At 50.9% G+C, this 20,419-nt stretch overlaps 3 protein-coding genes across 3 annotated transcripts; 2 read left to right on the top strand and 1 right to left on the bottom strand.

Annotated features, from left to right (window-relative positions):
- Positions 1-82: 82 nt before the first annotated feature.
- On the top strand, positions 83-3,478 carry NCLIV_027010 (conserved hypothetical protein; the record flags this gene model as incomplete). Its single annotated transcript, XM_003882896.1, has 1 exon — positions 83-3,478. The coding sequence occupies one exon, from the start codon at positions 83-85 to the stop codon at positions 3,476-3,478; it is 3,396 nt and encodes a 1,131-aa protein (XP_003882945.1).
- A 2,211-nt stretch (positions 3,479-5,689) lies between these two features.
- Positions 5,690-8,554, top strand: NCLIV_0270 (serine protease inhibitor dipetalogastin precursor; the record flags this gene model as incomplete). Its single annotated transcript, XM_003882895.1, has 2 exons — positions 5,690-5,792; positions 6,003-8,554. 2 exons carry the CDS (start codon positions 5,690-5,692, stop codon positions 8,552-8,554), a joined length of 2,655 nt encoding a protein of 884 aa, XP_003882944.1.
- Positions 8,555-17,364: 8,810 nt separating this feature from the next.
- Positions 17,365-19,782, bottom strand: NCLIV_026990 (conserved hypothetical protein; the record flags this gene model as incomplete). The annotated part of the gene is made up of 2 exons (XM_003882894.1): positions 17,365-17,741; positions 18,420-19,782. The coding sequence occupies 2 exons, from the start codon at positions 19,780-19,782 to the stop codon at positions 17,365-17,367; spliced, it is 1,740 nt and encodes a 579-aa protein (XP_003882943.1).
- Positions 19,783-20,419: the final 637 nt, after the last annotated feature.

Below are 20,419 nucleotides of genomic sequence, written 5' to 3'. Positions count from 1 at the left end.
GGACTAAGGGGACGCCTCAAGCAGAGTTGTGGATGCGGATCGGTGTCTGGGCGACTCATAGTTTTTCGCCTTGTGGCTCGGAATGGAAGATTTGGACCAGGCTACTTTGGCCAGGCTGGCTGCATTCCTTTACTTGAATGAAGTGCCAAAGCTCAGGCTCCTTTCGAAAGGACTCAATGAGCGTCTTTTCGCCGTCGATGCATTTCGGCGGCTTATGCGAGAGCCGCGAGTCCTGATTTTCCCGGCGGACTGGGGACGAGAGAGACTGGAGAGCGCGGAGCTGCATGAGAAGCGCGTCGCGAGTAGTGTAGAACCAGAAGGCTCTCAAAGGCACAGTGGTACGGTTACAAAGTCGCCGGAGATCCAGGGTGACGTGGCTGCATTCAGGCTTCCTTCCGAGGATCATTCCGCGGGCTCGGCGCGCCAAGGCCCGCTCGCAGATTTCAACTTCCTTCGGACACTGGTTAGCCTACCCCCGCCGTCGCGTCTGTTGCATTTGACTCTGCACATCCCAGCCAAACTGAAAACTGTGACGCGTTCCTGGCTTCGCACCTATCATCAGCTTCTGTGCGTCGCGGCCCCCCACCTTGAAACTCTTCGCCTGATTGAGTTGTTTTCAGCTTCTCTGGGAAACGAACTCGTTCGTGTTCGGCAGTCGAACGATGCAGACGAAGAGGGTGAAGGTTCAGAGGACGAGACGCCAGGTTGTGACCGAGCCGAGACCACTGCGGAGTTGGTTCAAGGGCCCGACACAGGGGGCGAAGACTGCTCACCCGGCAGCAACCGAGACAGTGATGAACAGGTCGTTCATTCAGAGTGTACAGCTCGAGACACTTGTACGTCACTGCCTTTCGATGGTGATGCGGTGTCTCCCGATACATCGTGCTCTGGGCCGACGCCGAACCAACAGAACTCTGTTCCGGAAAGTGGTGCAGTAGCAGCGGACAGTGAGACCTCCCAAGAACAGGCTCAAAGCTGTTCGTGTTGGTGGACGCCTCCTCGGAAGCACGAGGCTCTTCCTCTTCCAGCGTTCCCGCGTCTCCGTTCTCTGACCGTGCTCAACCGGGGAGAGTGGTCCGGCCGCCCGCCTGTGCCGTGTGCCTTTTCCTACCTCTTTTTGGGGGATTTGCAGGCTTCTGCCGATGGGTCCGGCTCGTTATCTGCCTCCCCGGTGTCCACGGCCTCCACGCCAGCGTTTCCGCTCTTGAAGGACATCCGGTTTTTAGAGTTTACGACTGTAGGTTTGGAGCTGTTCCAGCAGTTCCTGGTGAAACACAATGTCACTTCGGCGGAGCACCTGGCAATAGGCACGTGGTCCACGACTACGCTCAACGAGTTCTTGCTCTTTTTGATTCGCGAGAACGCGAAACCAAAAGAGCGTTTTCGCGATCTGAAGAGTCTAGATATCCACGGAGCTAGATTCATATGGCCGCCGGACGAGTTCTGGTATTTCTTTTACAGAAGTTGGTGTGACTTCACGCAAATTTGGAAGGAACACTTTACTCAGCAGAGGTCAGACGCCAACCGGAGAGACGCGAGAAGACGAGCTTTGACTCTGCGCGATGCCCACTGGACTGCATGCCCCGCTGACTGGTCTACATGCCCTCCCCAGTGGGATGCATCCAGTGACGCCCTGCTAATGCGGGTCAACGGTAGGGACCGTGATAACGGTGGTCATACTCCAGCGCCGCTGTGCGGGCCTGCAGGCATGCGAGACGAAGATTCTGAGGAAGATGAAGGTGCACTCGACGTCGGATTGCCTCCCGCTACAGGGGGAGACGGCAGACGAGACCGAGGGAGCATCATCCGCATGCTCAAGAGGCTTCCGTGCCTGCGTCGTGTCCTTTTGTCGGGCTTTGTGGGCATTTTTGTGGGCGAGGAAGCAGATGAGGCCATCCGCTTTTTCGAAGATATCTTCCCAGAAGCAGTTGTGGACGTGGAGGGCGAACTTGTCGTGAGCACGAATTTTCTCCTTGAAATCGCCGCCCAGGCGACACCGCATCCTGACTGGGCCTTACGACTGGAGACGTTTATGGCTCGAAAAAGGGAAAGACGCCGCACGCAAAATACTGGGGCAACGGAGTCAGTAGGAAGCGAGAGGCTCGTAGATCTTGACCAAAATGATGTTTCTGTGGTCCCCTTGCCAGTCAGTGGCAGTGCCGGCGGCTCGGGTGTCGTCGTTTCTTCAACGCCTGCAGCTCAAGACAGCGAAGGCTTAACCCCGAACGCCACCGAACCAGAGCGCGATACGGAAAATGAAGGACAGGGCCGCGAGCATGATCAGCACGATGACCAGGAGTGGGCAGCTGTAGATGGGGCATTCGTGTCTGAACGAGGAAAGGAGAATCTCTCCAGATGGCTAGCTCTGGGCGTCGTGAAGGACGTTTACGTGGAAATGAGCCATACACCGTGTCAAACGGTACACTTGCAAGTCAGTTCCTTTCACCGTCGGTGCGTGGCTACGTACTTCGGGTGTCTGGGACTGCAAACGCCTGTGACGCAGCGCCCTGTAGGGCAGGACTGGGGTCTGCCGTTCCTGTCTGTTCGTCACGTGGTGCAGTGGGGCACGAAGTATGTTCAAGACTTCTTAGATATTGCTACCACCTTCCGGCACGTAATTCTCAATTTGGACTACATCTTCTGGGAAGACCGGGGTGATGACGAAGAGTCAGGGTCTGTGAAATCCCTCGCATCTGAAAAGGGCGAAATCTCCAAGACAGCAGAGAAGAATCGTGTGCGTAGCGAGACGCCACGCGAGAGCACAGGCACTCGGGCTCAAGATGTTCAGGCCGTGACAAACGTAGGTGCCTCAGGCGACCAGGAGTCGCGTGTGAGGCAGCCGGACGACCCTCAGCTTGTGCCATCTGACCCCCACCAGTGCTGTGGAACTGCTACCCCTGATGTCGTTGGGGGCAGTAGCAGAAACAGCGACACAGTGGGGGAAAACCTGGTGAGCACGTATGGAACGCCTTGTCGAGGAGACAGGGACGTAGTTCGTTTAGGCGAATTCGGTGCTCATTTTACGAACGTTATTGGGCTGCTCTTGCCCATGTACATGATGGATGGTGCAACCTGGTCAGCTGATGAGATCGCGCGAATTGCAGAAAAGTACAGGTACCAAACGCGGGTCTTATGCGTGAAAAACGCTATTCCAATGGTGGGTGAGTACGCAACGGAAGCAGATCCACTTTCGCTGATGGCTCGAGATTTTGACATTGTGACACGCATCTGTAGAGATACGTTGCGCGTAATTGATTATCGAGTTTACAGTTTTTTCTCGTGGGAGGATGAGCTTGGTCTGGATGACAAGACTTTGGTTCCTTCGTTTCTAAAAGCGTTTGTAGAAACCCATCGAGAATTCACTTTAGCTAAGCGCCTCGATTTTCCTCCGATGACCCAGACAAGCGTTCCGACTGTAGGAAAAGAAGCTCTTTGTCAGTTGCGCGTGTACATATGGATTAAGCGAGAGGTGTTGTGAAAGTCAAGCATGCGTTATGGACCAGACGGAACCAAAAATTATGAACTCGGCTTACAATAAATCGTTGAGCGGCCCCCGAGCCCCACAAGTTCACTCCTTGTGTTCCAGGTTAACATGAAGCACAATGCCTCAGTCGACGCAGTTATTCGGGGACGCGCCCGATTCATTGCTCCGCTGAGGTTGACGAACGGGCCATGCTACCGCCTCACTGAGATCACCCGATGTCAGACACAAGCATGAGTTCATGTGCTGAGCATGCGTCGTTGAGGAGCACATTGAGGGCGAGAGTCGCTGTTGTATTACGCATATGGGCGGGGTGGAGGCTAGTGGGTTTCACTTCCCAAATATGCGTTCTCTGGTGATGAAGGCTCCGTACATGGTTATTGCTGTTCACTCGAAAATTCGAAACTACTATTGGAGTGTGAAGGGGCATCATGTCACCCTGTCTAAATGTAGAGCTGATACGTTTCCCCCTGAAGCAGATTTCGTAGTGAAAAAGGCAAGGATACGTCGCATCCCTGCCACTTGCAACAACAAATTTGTAGCTGTTATGCTGCAGCCCTCAAAACGAAATTGTGTTCTGCAGTAACTCGGAAGATTACAATGGGCAGGGATGCTTTGCGGCGAAGTTGAACGGAACTTGAACTTACTAACGCATGTCCAGAAACTAACAAGTAGTACCATCACACCTGGCAATGGATAAACAAGTCATGCAGACACCACCGCCGACCTTCCAGAACAGGACCCGCTGTAGAAAAGAGGGACATCATATGCCGCTAGCACGAGCAGTAACGAGTGACACGGCGCCAGCAAAGACTCCCTTATGAGCATGTCATTCGAGGCCAAGCACGTTTTCACAGTGGTATCGTGTTCCGTTCGCTGATGGACGCATCTGACCAAGATGTGGCACTCACAAAACTCCACGCTAACGTGTGGAGCATTTTCCAATCCAGCTAACGTGGTTGGGGTCTTCAATGGCACAAGGTCGTCCGCAAGACTTCACATTATATTAAGAGGGAGCCTTAAATGCCTCGAGGTGAATCTTTGTAACTATGCGACAAATCCAAGCGTAATGATGAGCGAATCGGCAACAACTGAAGGGCCAATAACGATCCATATGCAGTATTCCCCTCAGAAATCAATTCCACAGAAAAAACACCTTGAGGAAAGTCTCCTACAGTGCCTCAGAGAGTGATTTGTGATCGACGAGGAACAGAAGCGGAGGAAAGTGGATATGTGATTTCGCAAGCGCAGCGAAGTAGTGTAGCTGGCTACACGCCGACACACAAAGCAATATTTTATGCAAGGTGGCAGACTGCCAGCACGCCGGAGGCGGTGTCGTTAGTTTAGATTCATCGACTGTATACCCACCCTGGTCTGACCGGCGATAATCGATCTGTATCCTCGAGGTGGAGGCGTCAGATAAAGGAGTTGATGCGGTTGCCACAAAACAGTTGAATCGAGGCATGCGAACTACCCATATTGGGTATATTCTTTGGAGTATAATAGCTCGTACAGTGCAGCTTCAGCACCTTCGCTGCCAATAGCTGGATGCCATCACGGAGACAGTTCAAGAATGCTGTCTTGACCTCAAACAATGTAATAGCACCACCACCGAAAGATGCAACGCAATTCTTGTTCCTCCTCCGTTGAGCCTTGCTCTTGTGCTAGGAGCCTCACCTGCCACCCGGGGCACGTGCGAGCCTATCCTTTACGGGCAGGCGCCGCTTCGCAAGCTGCAGAACCAAACGGCTCTTTACTCGGTGCGTTTGTTTACGGCCCAGGGAAGGTTTCGTATGCATATACTAACACCGAAAGGAGCTCGTTGGAAATCGGAAGGTGGCAGATGCGGTTGGACAGAGATTTTGTTTTCCGCTTGAACGTCTTCGTGGTCGGAATATATCGCCTTTTTTCGAACACCAGAACAGGGTTTTCTGTCCTCAAGCAGTGTGAAGAGCAGCTGGTGACAACAAAGGTCATTGGAGAAAGTTTTTGGCGGACGGCCGATTAATTTTTATGCTGTCTCGGGGTGCTTCAGGGAAGTGGCAAGTTCTATTGTAACATTCATTCCGATCTTGGACCAAAGCATACAGCTTCGACAATACAGGATCTCTCTCAAAAAGGAGGCCGGTGTTGCGGTCCAGAGACCAAAAGAAGATCCAAGATTTTTTGCCACGGTTTAAAACTCCGGCAAGCCGATAATCCGAGAAAATGAAGAAGCTGTTTCTGGGGGCCCTCGCCCTCGTAACTCTGTGCGAGGCACTCGCGGTGTCCAACATCGGCTTCGTCTCCGCTTATGGCCCTTCTGCTTCAGGTAAGCCACCGTGAAATGCCGACATCGACAGCCAAACATTATGGATGCAGTTTGACTTCTTTCTGAGAAGGGGAGCATGTGCTCTTTTTACCTGAGGTGTATGAAGTTGCAAAAATGGCTTCAGTTTGTCAGCGGCAAGCAGCCACATTGCTCGTAGGCGCCGGGCAACTTATGCAGCAGATTGCTGGTCGTCTTCGTATCTGTTCACAGGAAACGAAAACATCAAGGTTGCAATCACGTTCAAGCTCGAGGACGAAACGCTTCGGCGGCGACTATACAAGGCCCTTCGGAGCTCCATGACCGTGGGAGAACTGAAAAACGCGCTGCGGACGAAAGAGCCATGGGTAGGAGATCTCTCTAGCATCACATCTGCTCTTCCCAAAGGGACCGGAATCAACATGGCAATCTCTGCCGATGAAGTACACAGAACCATTCATAGGGAGTCCACGACTCTGGGCACGCTGCTACGGCAACAGCAGATTGCCGCTGGAAAGGAAAAAGCTGATAGATCGAAAATCTCTGAGGCCACCGGCGAACAAAGGAATCGCACAGCGCAGCAGGGGCACGATGACCTCAGCGAAGCCCTGAGGCTCACTGTCACGTATTCGCCGACTGTGGATAAATCAAACCCTTTGGACGGCGGCGAGTGGCACATAGCACACACGCTACAGTACGAGCCTTCCTCGTTGAATTCCCCCATTGAAAAGAAGTACAAGAGACTACGAAAGTGTATATGTCCATTATTGTACCAGCCCGTGTGTGGCGTGGATGGTATAACGTATAGTAACGAGTGCCTGCTAAAGTGCAATAAAGTCCGCTCGGAGCATGACGGACCTTGCGAGGAGGACTCTCAAGTCCCATCTGACTCAACGGGTCAGGGACCGGCAGAATGCCCCTGCCCTCTTTTGGATGACCCAGTCTGCGGCAGCGACAATAAAACTTACAGCAACGAATGCGTTCTGAAATGTCACGGTGCCCGGCTGGCGTATAATGGGCCTTGCCTGGCAGACGATCAAGAATCAACGGCCAGATGCCACTGCTCAAGTCGAGTAGATCCGGTGTGCGGGATGGACGGAAAAACCTACCCAAATCAGTGCATTATGCGGTGCAATAGTGTTAGGAGGAAGCACCGCGGCGCATGCAGCAAACTAGGCAGCTCTGACAACTGCCAGTGCTCAGATACCGTCGATCTAGTGTGCGGGCACGATGGAGTTACATATAATAATCAGTGTCTGCTGGAATGCCACGGGGGCACCCTAGATCACCGAGGCGCCTGTGACCTCCTACAGGGATCTGGGATAGATGAAGACTGTGGCTGCACCCGCGACTACCACCCGGTCTGTGGCAAGGATGGCAATACGTATCCCAACAAGTGCTTCCTAAAATGCGATGGCGTCAAAATGGCTCATAAGGGTGAGTGCGTCCCGGCATCTGCCCCAGATAGCAAAAGATGCGTCTGTCCCCTAATCGAGGATCCTGTATGTGGCAGAGATGGTGTCACATACGCAAACGATTGCCTTATGAAGTGCAACCGCGTCCGCCTAGCGTATCGTGGAGAGTGTAAGCAAGAGGATGATGAAGTCTGTGACTGCCCCAAGGACTACGACCCTGTATGTGGCAAGGACGGAATCACATATCAGAACAGGTGCCAGCTGAAGTGTGCCCGAGTCAGGCTCGACCACGGTGGCGAGTGCGGATACAAAACAGCGTGCCAGTGTAAATTTTCACTTCCAGAGCCTGTGTGCGGGGTCGACGGTAAAACGTACTCCAACCGGTGTCTTCTACGATGCAGCAAAACAAGACTAGACCATACAGGTCCGTGCGCGACTGATGAGGCGAATACTTCGTCTATTTCTTCGTTAAAAACAGAGTCGTCACCTGAAAGGGAGTGCGCATGTCCTTATAATATCGACCCGGTCTGTGGGCTGGATGGCAAGACATATGATAACAAGTGTCTCATGAGGTGTAACGGCGTTCTGCGGAAGCATGACGGAGAGTGTAAAACGGAGCAAAATGCATGCAGCTGCCCGAAAACTTACGATCCAGTCTGCGGAAGAGACGGGAACACATATGGTAACAGTTGCCTCATGAGGTGCGGAAAAATCGCTCTGAAACACCGCGGTCCTTGCGAAGAAGATGCAGAGAGTGACGAGGCATCCAGCACCTGCAAGTGTCCCAAAATAACAAACCCTGTTTGCGGCAGGGATGGGAAAACCTATGAGAACGAGTGCCTCCTCAGGTGTGAAAAGATTAGACTCAAGCACCGGGGGCGCTGCGACGACAAGGAGGCGAGTCCGACACTTTGCAAGTGCTCGAAGGTTCTTGATCCAGTTTGCGGCGCGGATGAAGTAACGTACGGGAATGAATGCCTTCTCCAATGCGCCAACGCAACTCTGAAGCACAGAGGGCCCTGCCAAAGTACCGAGCAGGACGGCGCAGAAGACAGCACTGGGTGCATGTGCCCGTTCCTGTGGGATCCTGTGTGTGGTAGGGATGGTAAAACATATCCCAATGCCTGCACCATGAAGTGCAAAAAAGCAACACTGAAGCACTGGGGAGAGTGCAAGGATACAGCTACGCTCGCATCCCAAGGCACTCCCGTTACCGACGGTTCCGAGTTGCAGGACGACGGTAACAGCGGCAAACCGGGTTTGACAGAGTCTGAGCGTAAGGCATCCAAAATCGCATCCATCCCTACAGTATCTAGCAAGTCACGGACGAAGACGTTAGACCCTGAACCATTCCTTGGCAGAGCACACTGAAGAAAGCGGTGACTTGCTTGGTATACGTTTCTTCCCGACTAGGATCTCCGCACCGGTTCGCACTGGAAACCTCGGCAGTTCAAATAATTTCCTTCATTGTTGCTCATGAACACTCAGAGGGATTTTTTCATGTTGGTGATTCGGTCGGCGCCATCAAATGAGAAGCCATTCTCAAATAAAACTTGGTTCAAGTGTATGTGTCGGAAATGACGGATAAGCTTGTGCTGCCCAGAGCCTAGCTGTTCCCGATGGTCTCGTCAGAGAAGCGATTAATTGACTCCGTTGCAGGAGTTGTAGACACACTCGAGTATCGTAGATAGTGCTGCCGTGAGCAACGACGACGGTTGTAATGCAGAAATCTCTAGAAACACAGACTCACTGTTCTGTCATTGTGCATGATAAGTCTATCTTATGAGGCACATTCTACAGGTCACGTTATACCGGCTGCCTAAGCATTTCGTATGTTTGTTCTGGGAATTGCATCAGTCCTGCCACACAGAAATAAACATTGTGGCGTCACACAGACACTCTTCCAATAAGTGTGAGCGTCTGAAAATTTTCCAGTTGGTGCGGGGGAGTGTGCCTTTCACCTCCACCAGGCGCGCAAACTTCTGAAGGAATTCCGGTAACTGTGACAGGCCATAGGCAGACCAGCTTTGACACCCCTGTTACTGTGCTCAAGAGATTACTGAGTCGACAGCGGTTGCAGGCCGAACCTCTCTTTCGCGGGCAAAAGCGAGGACACACTGGATTGAGCAATCACAAAGAAGACTTGAAGGTACTGGGGAGATGCAACTTCACAGTTTATAACTTCCATTTCAGCTCTCTCACATCTCCTTGCAGTCTCGCCCGGAAGCAAACAAGTTAACCACTTGAGGGTCTGATCCGATTCCTCTGTCGCCGCTGGGTGTCCGTCCTGATAATTGAAGGCAAAAGGCAATGTGACGCAAGCTCCTTCGGACTCCACTGAAGCGGGTACCACTGCACATCTTGTGCATCTGGCTTGAACATTTGTGTAGGGCCCCGTTAACGACAAAGAGATGTAATAGAGTAGCCGATAGACTTACAGATGGGAATATTTTATCCTTGTTCGGTTTGTACCTACTTGCCGGTTCACTCTAAGCGTAACGGAGATCTATTGGGACTAAAGGCAACTCGGCCGCGGCTCATATAAATATGATCGGCATGGATAAACTAGACATTATCGACAATCAAGCTGCTGAAAGCGGCCTGGTTCTTTTGAATCAAACTCGTATGATAGAAACGACGGAGAAAAGGAAGGCACCGGTTAGTTAGATAGTGGGTCTCTGTTGAGCTTGCTTGCTGCTTTGGCGAATGGCTATGCATAATCGATAGATTTCCTCAACGACTAGTATTGTTGCCTTGCTGTGGGCCAGCCACGCCACAACGTGGCAAGTCCCATTTTGGTGTTTACGTTTCCTGCTGCAATTCTGATATCCGCTCCTAATGGTACAGACAAATCTAGCACCGCACTCTGGTTATGCAATGGCTCGGTAACTGATAATGGCATGGCTGAAATGTCCATACGAGTCACTGTGTATATGAGTACCACAGCGTTCGCATCCATCAATACAAAAACCTCCCGGTAAGTATTCACACTGCTTGATTCCGATCATGCCAAATGAGCTGAACACTGGTACTAAGAACTCCAAGGCTCTTTTTGGCTCAAGAATACTGCAGATTACACAGATTACACAGATTACACTAGTTCTGTCTCTTTTAATTTCGGTGTTAAGGCCACCGCAAAAAACCTTGCGACAACCACATTTTGGAACCGTTTCCCCGAGCCAAAGTTGGGCCCCTGTACTGCGGACGTTCCAAAGCTACCTTAGCAAGAGGTTATTCGTGAAGGTTGCACCGCAGACAAGCGGGAGCGCTCCTTAGGCCACTTAAAGCTAGCACGTGACATACGCCATCAAGGTAAACATGTATTCCAACTTATATTTCTGGACTTCAGTAGTTTGGGTCAATGAGCGCGACCCCGTAGTACGGATTGGACACGTAAGGTGTAAGGCCTGGATCAGGCGGTGCTGGTTTTTTCCATGGGAACTGAGGCAACGCCAGGCGACCACGTGGTGGATCAAAGATACTGGGTCCATATATTCCGTTTCCGGATCCCGTCCCGTAGAAAAACACAGCCCCTTCGCTATTGCGCTGGTTAAAGCCCAGCGTGTTAGGAAAGGGAACGAGCTGGAGCGTCCGGAAACGTGCACCTCGGGAACGGTAGTCGCCTTCCTCAGTGTCCACCCTTTCTGTTTCATGGTGATTCATATGGCGTTGTAAGCAATCGTGCATTTCCTGATCCACATCTCTCTTTTCAGTGGTTTGTCGAGACTTGGTGGAGATTGCAAAGCAGAGAGTAATGGGCCAGGGTGACGAACCCGTTGGAGTCGCCAGCCAGTTTTCTGAAGCAGCAGCAAGCCAATACCAAAAGTAAGTCGTGTCCCATAGCAAAATGCACACATTGGCGAGCAGGTGGAGAAGCGTTGCCTCGGGCGTTCGCTGTTATAGGTTCGAGCTAAAACGTTTTCTGTACGTACTGCCTCAGGTTTCGTATGCTTTTATTGCGGTATGGTATTGTCTTCCCTGGCGCCCCTGTTACTGGCAACAAATATCGTGAATAAATGCCTTAGACAACGACAGGTCCAGTCAAAGACCACCCTGTGAACACCTGGAATGACCACCAGCACAAATGAAACGCACCTCGTGATAGCTTCGCCACGCGTGCCGCGCCAACATTGTAAGCATGTAAATATCATTGTGAAAAAAATGTAATGCTACAGCTCTCGCGTACTTGAACAAGGGTGCTTCCCATCCCTCACTCATTCATTCCCCAGAGATATGCTTACTAGTTATCGTTGTTTCCTGCTTAAGTTGCTCTTTGACTCTGGAGTTGCCAATGGATGTCGCGTCTGATGGCTGAACGTGGAATTCCACGTCACCTTTCACCGCTCTGAGCGAGGCACCTCCCAAAAAGCCAGACTCCACGCTGTGGCCGACCATCATCTTTGCTGAGGAGTAGCTGCTGTCTTCAGACGGCAGCCGGTCTGCGGGTTCTGGCATCCTGGTGTTACCGGATTGCGCTGCCCGAGTCACATGACCCCCAATCAGCTCTTGAAACAGGAAAAAGAGTACAACACTACGGCAGCACCAGGGGTGACACCCGCGTGCCTGTCTTGAGTCAGCCGTGACCATCATGTACGAATTTTACGGTGCAACTCTCTTATATCTTTCTGAGTGATATCCTTGCAGACTGGTAGCTGCAACCTGCAGAACAAACTAATGGGCACTAAAGGAACAACGTAGGGTGAGCATGCACTGGCCGTTCAGTCCAGGTGCTGGGGTGTCGACAAAACGACTCGGATTACACATATCGAACCATTTCTTTTGGAAGTCAGACAGGGTGCCCCATTCAGCCCGAACTCACTGAAAACCCGCTGTCGCCTGTCTTCCTAGTCAAACAAGAAGTGGGAGAGCAACAGCGAAGGAAGTCCGCAACGAAAGTTTTGAGGCTTCAGGTGCGCGAGCCTCCCGCTGAGAGCGAGCCAGCTAGCTGCAGTGCGCGTCGGGCTGACAGGAGCCCTGGACGGGAGATCGAAGAGCTACGTTACTTCAGGGGACTGCAATTCCGTACAGTATTGGTTTTGGGCTGGATACAGCCAAGTGAGGATGAGACTGCAGCGAGATGCTCTAATTTGACGTGGCCTTCGGCAGTCTCACGAGCAGCTAGTGACTATCGTTCCAAGTACAGGTGCGTATGGGCATAACAAACGAAACTCAGTGCTACAGTTCCAGCCTCCCAACAGCTGCCGCACTGTCTTGGTGATCGTTTAGTTGGAAATGAAGAATGCGGCGAGCAAAATAGCAGCTCTTGCCGTTCGCTGTCGTCTGGATTCGCACCTAGGAAGGCTGTACTATACGTTACCTTACTTGCCTTGTGCCTAAGCAATGGTGAAACTACGACCTGACAGACAATTGTTCGCTCAGCAGACAGAAGTGACTATACTAGTCGAGTTCATAAAAATGACTCCCAAAAAAATGTAAGCTTTACATATCTCTCTATCGGCAGTAGTTACCGTTTGTGACAAAGTTACACGCCACATGCCAGCATGGCCCCCAGTGTACTCTGACACGAAGGACGTTTTAACCTCTCATTTAGAGGCTGACAGAGGCTGGCAATTCGGCGCTGCCGCGAACTCTTCCTATGTCCTCTCCAAAAGACCACTGAGTGAATGTCGTAGAATCGCGCTTGAGTCCTGTAGTGTGGCAGGCGCTCTGGTGTCAGTGACCCAACTAGTGCATCTTGTTAAGGACTTAATTGCCCTCCACATGTACATTTTCTGCCGCACAAAAACTTGAGTCCTCTCGATAAGTTCACTTTTTCAGAGAGCGTTCACCGGGATTGCCCATCTACTGGCTACGGGCCAATCTCGCGAAACTACACTTCAGATGTTCCACTCCTTGGCTGAAAACAGACCATAGCACTGTTCGATCACCCTTATCTATGCGAGACTCGAACTCCCTTACAAGCGTGTATTCAACATATTGTTTATCGCTGCCAGCCGGCTTTGCAGTTTCGCAATCAGTGCGATGATTCTGTCTCGTTCTCCCTTCAAAGTAGCATCCTTCTGGCCGTCTTTTGGGTGTTCCTCATCACTTTTTTCGAGATGCTGAAGACGTTGGAACATACTATATCTTTGCCGATGAAGATGCGAATGGTCGGTGTCTGGGTTGTACTCCTGGTGTCGGCTAGGATATACCAAGAATTCACCTTGAAGGAGACGAGGAAACAATAGATGGACTTCCTCTCGTTCTCTTGGACGCAATGAATATGGACGATCTGCAAATGGTGCTTCATGTTTGACATCTGCAGCGTTCGATTTTCCATTTTGTTCAAGCCACTCGCTATTCTCACTGCTTGACAGTCTGTCGACTTCATGGGCTTGGGGTATGAGGAATCCGCCGTTGTGTTCTCCTGTAAACTCTCTCCGCATGTTTCTCCTTATGTAGTCTTTCTGTACATTATCTGGCATCCTGCCAGCATCTGCATTCAAGCCGTCCTGGACCACCTCGGAAAGAATGTGCCCCTTTTGACCCTCGCCAGTATTCGTCACTGTGGCCGCTGCCGCAGCTTTTGGGAACTGCTTCGGTTCGCCTTCAATATCGGGGTGTGCCTCAGCGATCATATCTTCAGTGGACGTGACTAGATCGTCTCCTCGGTCGCATGGCTCCGGACTCGTTGCCAACCCAGGATTTCCATTACGGTTTCTCTGAGAATCCACAAGCTTTCTAGAAAGAGTGGCCATTTGCGCCGAGAAAGTTCCACCTGTGGTGGATATCAATGAAATCAATAGCGTGGCAGAAATCAGCCACAAATGTGTAATGCAGCATGTTCGAGTGGCAGACATCACCATTGTAACTGATGCAGCTCATCGCACGGGAAAGGCCAATGGTCTGCAAACGATTTTAGCTGTTGCGAACTTTTTGATATTCATTCCCCTATTCTAGTTAGTGATTACCATGTGATTTATTAGCCCCAGTTCAGATGGTGAATTGTACTTGGGGTTACGGAGCCTCATCTGGTGTAACCACCCTGGCTCTGAACGCTTCTTCGCTAGCTAGCCCATTCGCCCCTCTTTGCGTAGCTGTCCGCAGCCGCTGGTCGGAGCAGCGGGTGTCCTACGATGCATGTATAATGCTTACCGACAGCAACAACGAGACGTCTTAAGTAACATATCGAGGTGCTCAAACGTAGAGAAGGCTTTTGTGTTGGAAGGACTGGCGCGGTCACACTCGTGTACTTAATGATGCAGTACTGGGATCGATTCCAGTGAAGGTACCCGTGTGCACGTTTTCCTTCAGAGGAGACCGTTGTTTATGGATTTATCCTGCCTATTATCACCGTGTCGAACCACTCAAGCAAGTGCAGTCCGTCGGGAATGACCATGCCAGCCCAAGTTCGCCGGGGAGAGTCGAGATGTTTGCATTCTTGAATCGATGACAGAAGAAGAGTGCAGATGACGAGGGGGCTGCGGTAAAGCTCATGTGTCCGGGCCCTATATGAGACACGTGGCGCCTTTCTTAAACTCATTCGCGTAGCTGTGATATTCTACCGTTCATCATGCGTATTGCCTGACTGTCGCGGACGCCGGGAGCAGTAGCATTCAGGTATTGCCTGAGAGACGGTGGAGGCCGCTTCTAAACCGTTAATTCACGCCTACATAGGTTGAGCTCCTCCCTGCTCGTATAGGTCCTCGAGGCATTTCGCTATTAGTAATGTTTTGAGCTCCGCGAGCATGGAAGCTTTTCACATAACGAGTCGCACCGAATAGCGAGAGCAAATAACCTGTCGTCAAGCTTTCATACATGCCGCAGGCGTTCTGTATCCAAATCGTCCCTTAGGAGATTACCGGCGCTGTCGCTGACACCCGACGGGCAACCACGCTGTCAAAGCATTCAGCAGCAACGGATACCTACTCATTGGTTTATTCATGACTGTACAATGGTTCGCAGTTTTCCAGTACGTGTAGAAAAAGTCATCATAGCGCGGCAAAAGCGGGTGCATGTGACCGAAACAACGATTCGCCTCGAACGAGGCCAAGGAAAACGAATACACCTCAAAGCGACGGGCGGGTCAGGCAACTTGTCATGAGCGGAAGCCGCGTCGGTTACTCTTCCTCGGTCGCGATGAAGCTGCTGCCCCCTCAGTTTCCGTTCAGGCATGCACTGCTCTCAACAGCCACGACGAAGACGAGCAAGACAAGTGCCACAAACGTACAGAATACTTATCGCACGGACTGGTTCTGGCAGTTTGTTTTAGGCTTATGCGCATCACAAAGTAACGAGCATTCTTCGGACATGTGGCCCCTGCACGTTTCAGTTTCCCCGAAAGCGCGTCTAGTGCCATGGAACTCCGTCAGCCGCAACCGGCGATTGACATGACGCGAGGTGCGGTGGATTGATCAATTGAAAGCCCCTAGTGAGGGTTAATAGATCCCTTTGGTAATCTCAGCGAGGGTCATGCAAGACACACATGTATGCAGCGTGAGGATGGGCATCCTACTGATGATGGGTGATGCAGGGTACCGTGACATCGCTGAAGGCGCGCCCACGGTCTCGCCTTCCTAGCATGCTGGACCGGACGCCGTACATACCAGGAATGTTCTGTGAACTACTCGCGATGCGAAGTTCTTTGAGAGCAAAATATCCCCCCAATGGAACATTACCGTGCCACCCTAAGAAGCGGATACGTGCAGCGAATGCAACTGGCCAAAGCCGAACTTACAGCACATGTCGCCGCCATTCGGCTTGGATGCGGATTTTCATGGTGGTCGTAGCACGTAGGCTGATATTCTGGGACTCAACAATCAACACGATGATGGTACAGCTGCGAAGTGTGTGCATTATGAAGTGGCTGACATGGCAGAACAGGTTCTCCGTCTGGGACATACTTCCGTTTAGGACGTATTTCCCTTTGGAGTGTCATGGGGACGCGGGTCATAGCCCTCATCTACCTCTGGCACAAGGCAATACAGTTTGGCTGCAAGGAGTGCCCTGTTTAAAAATTTCCCCGGGGGAACACCTCAAGCCAAAAAAAAAACGGAAAGGAGCTCCAGCCTCTGGAGGTTTGCCTCATCGGTACCACTGACGTGGGACACTTGTTCTCACTATAGTGCGTCATCATCAGGCGAGAGAGAGGCATTACCGACACATCGGGGAGGCGTAACCACTGTGCTGTTTGCGGGAAGTGTAGCCCACGGGACCAGGTACAACAGCACCTTGTTACACGTCACTTTGGCACACTCACTCCAGATTGTCGCAACATAGTCCATGACAAGTGAGCTTATTATCGTCGTCGTTGCCAGGGAAAGTTATATATACGCACATGTTATAGAAACATATGACAGGACGTGTACTGTGCACGTGGTCTCAAAACACCGTTCGGAGTTGATACGGCTGAGTACCTTCGAAAACCTACACTACTCCCCTCATCGCCTCCTCTTACCGCTGTTCTTGGTAGTTAACCAGCGTAGCTGAAAAGAAGCCAAATTGGTTTCCCAGATCATTTTCCGATGGGTCCACAAGCAGGACGCCTGTTTACCTGTGACATCACAGCTCCTAGATTTGTCAACAACAGGATGAACACGCATGCAGAAGCATCACGATGTAGAAATATGACGAAATAGGAAGCATTGCGGAGCAAACCGGTCAGAAATACAGCTGTCTGTTTTAGTCGTCAAGCATAAAATGCTCTGTAACACTGTCTTTACCATGAAAATTTAGAATCATGGTACAACCTCTGTAGAGCGCGAAAGATGACTGCACAATTGTTTCTGTCGATCATCACAATACGGCTAGGGAATCTGCAGTCATCGTGTGTCTGATAGAACGAAACGACATTCATATTGTGCTGCATATTAGGAAGAAGGAGTTGCTGCGCGGGTGAGGTCGTTTGTGCTGTTGTTTGTGTCAAATGGTGACTCATGAAACCTGGTGGAAGGATCCGCCAGTTTCGGGCAGCGTGCGGGGAGACAGCGAATGAGAGAAATAATGTTGCACGTCATTTCTCATCTATGCGTTCGACCCTCGTGATCATTTCCTGCGGACGAGCACACGCCTTAAACGATTTTTGTTTCCGGTTCTTGAAAGGCGTTTCACGGACCACAAAAAGCGTTGCCGCTTGTTGGCTTCAAATACGTTGCCGGTGGTTGTCTTCAAATACGTTGGCACGCCGTCCGGCTGGGAAAAATATGACACGAACACGGAAACTATGAATATACCGACACGCTTTACTCGGTGCCAAGGTTGTCCGACAATGAATCCTTCAACTTGTCAACAAGCTCTGTAGCTCTCTCGCGGATATTTTCAGCGGTGTCGGCGACCTCTGGATGAGAATCTTTCACATATTCTGTCATCTGTTGGCCGCGGTCTTGCAGGCGAGCGTGGATATCCTTGACCTTTTCAGAAATAACTTCCTTGATCTCAAGGAATTTTTGTCGCACTTTTCCCAGCAGCGACGTTCCGTCCTCGGCTGCATGGTCTGCTGAATTCTTTGATTTCTCCAGGAACTCTTTCGTCTCCTCAACAGGTTCCGCGTTGAGCAGCTGGTCTACAATATCTTCACCTTCTTCTCCCTCTGCTTGGCTCTCCTCTTTCTGTCCACCTTCTGTACCAGATCCATCATTACGTTTCTCGGTGCTACGACGTTCATTATCCTTATCCTCTTCCTTAATGTGAGTCTTTGACTTCTGCTTACTATCATCATCTTGTAAAATTCGGTGACTGGTATACGTCGGTACTGACGGTTGACGGAAATGGGAGACTTTTGCCGAATGGCGAACGCTCTGGGAAGCGGGGTGTCCGTGCGACGACTTGGTTGGCAAGGCCTTGCTGCTTGCTGTGTGATGGGACGGCATCTTCGATGTATACGACTTCGTAGAAACTGGCCTGCTCGCATGGCGCCACGAGCTGCTGGTATGGACAGGATAGCTGGTGTGGGTAGGATAGCTGGTGTGGAGAGGGCGGCTGGTATGGACAGGGTAGCTGGTGTGGACAGGGTAGCTGGTGTGGACAGGGCGGCTGGTGTGGACAGGGCGGCTGGTGTGGACAGGGTAGCTCGAGGAGAAAGACGATGGTGCAGGTCGCCATTGAGATGAAGGTGACGTTACCGGTCGCCATTGAGATGAAGGTGATGTTACCGGTCGCCATTGAGATGAAGGTGATGTTACCGGTCGCCATTGAGATGAAGGTGATGTAACTGGTCGCCACTGAGATGGTGTCCAGCTGGTATGGGTAACTGGCAGTGGCCTAGTAGATATTATATGCCCAGTAGGAACCCAGTCACCTTTTCCTTGCTCCTTCTCCTTTTCGTGATCTTCATCTTCTTTTTCGTCCTCATCTCTCTCTCCATCATCTGCCTCTGGGTCCTTGTCCTCATCCTTGTTCTTCGTGTCCTTGTCCTCATCCTCCTGCTCTTTATTCTCCTCGTCTTGCTCCTTGTCCTTATGTTCTTTCTCCTTGTCCTCATCTTGTTGCTCCTTGTTCTCATCGTCTTGCTCCTTGTCCTCATCGTCTTGCTCCTCGTCCTCATCTTGTTGCTCCTCGTCCTCATCTTGTTGCTCCTTGTCCTCATCTTGTTGCTCCTCGTCCTCATCTTGTTGCTCCTTGTCCTCATCTTGATGCTCCTTGTCCTCATCTTGTTGCTCCTTGTCCTCATCCTCCTTTTCCTTTTCTTCCTCGTCATTCTCTTTCTGTTCATTCTCTTCCTGTTCCTTCTCATCCTCTTCTTTCTGATTCTGTTCCTTCTTTTCCTGTTCCTTCTTTTGCTGCTCCTTTTCTTTCTTTGCGAGTTCTTTTTCTTTCTTTGCGAGTTCTTTTTCTTTCTTTGCGAGTTCTTTTTCTTTCTTTGCGAGTTCTTTTTCCTTTTTTGCCTGTTCCTTCCTTTGTTGTTCCGTTTTTTCCTGCTCCTTTTCTTTCTTTGCCAGTTCTTGTTCTTTATTTGCCTGTTCCCTTTCTTTCTCTGCCTGTTCCTTTTCTTTCTTTGCCTGTTTCTTCATTTGTTGTTCCTTCTTTTCCTGTCCCTTCTTGTCCTTTTCCTGTTCTTTTTCTTTCTTTGCCTGTTCTTTCTCTTTCTTTGCCTGTTCCCTTTCTTTCCTTGCCTGTTCCTTCTCTTTCTTTTCCTGTTCCTTCTTCTCCTGTGCTTGCTTCTTCTTTTCCTCCGTTAGTTTCTTCTTTTCCTCTTCTTGCTTCTCCTCTGCTTGCTTCTTCTTTTCCTCTGCTTGCTTCTTCCTTTCCTCCCCTTGCTTCTTCTGGTCGTCATCACTGTCCATTTCTGCGTCATCATCCTTCTTCATGTCACCTGCATTCGCGTCTGTGTCATCCATTTCCTCAGTGGCAACCTCCTCGATGTCATCTTCGGGTTTCGCATCGTTGTCCTTAAATTCTGCCGGGTCATTTTGTTCGTCCTCTGTATCTGCTTCTTCATTCCCCTTTTCCTCATCTCGCTCGTCTGCACGGTCTTTTTGCTTCTCCAATTCGCGGAAGAAGCTTTCATTTTGGCGTTCAAGATCGGGTCCATTCTGAGCCACTGCGGCCTGCACGTTCGGTATGGCTGCAGGGGCGGCGGCAATAGCGAAGACGGCCAATGCAGCCAGCGTCATAAGAACCGCGAGGCTCGCCGGCCCTGTTTTGGTTTTGCTAAACCCCATTTTGAGTTATTTGGATACCGCAGCAATTTTCAGCAATGCGGTTAAACACAGAGAGCTCTAAAGCCGTCAGACTGGGGCAGTCCCGGTTTACAACAAACATCCAAGGGGAGGTAAAGAATAAGAAAAGCAGCTAGACTAGATGTCCTTGCTGCTCGACAACAAATGAAATGACCATCTGATTAACTGTATTCGATTTGCCAGTCAGCGATGGATTGCTCTCCACTCGAGCACATGTAGACCTGAACGGTGGCTACCTCCTAGAGCTAGGGTTTGACCTATTTCATTCGGAGCGGGCGCCATCAGACGTACCGCAGTCTGTTTAAACTGCCAACGGATCGGCAAAAAATCTGTCTACATAAGCTGTGCAGCTAGCTGCACAGGTCCAAACACCTGAACGAAAAGGGTAGAGCGGTGACGTGGCGTGCTCAATGTGTGACCTAGCGCTTGACATAGCGCACCACGGATCATAGATACGCCATCTGTGTGGAGATATGGATTCATAAGTAAGAACACGCACGCAGCATTGTGAGTCTCGTGCCGTGTAGTCGCCGTTTCGCTGCTCGCTTACGGAGTACCTGTTCCTGCGACTGCCCAGCTGTATAACCCTCTTGCAGTTCCAGCAGAAAGAACAGCATGC

The sequence above is a fragment of the Neospora caninum genome, chromosome VIIb (assembly GCF_000208865.1).
Source record: "Neospora caninum Liverpool complete genome, chromosome VIIb".
In the NCBI taxonomy this organism is placed as follows: domain Eukaryota; phylum Apicomplexa; class Conoidasida; order Eucoccidiorida; family Sarcocystidae; genus Neospora; species Neospora caninum.
The sequence above is the reverse complement of the archived record's forward strand: the minus strand, read 5'-3'. Positions and strand labels throughout refer to the sequence as shown.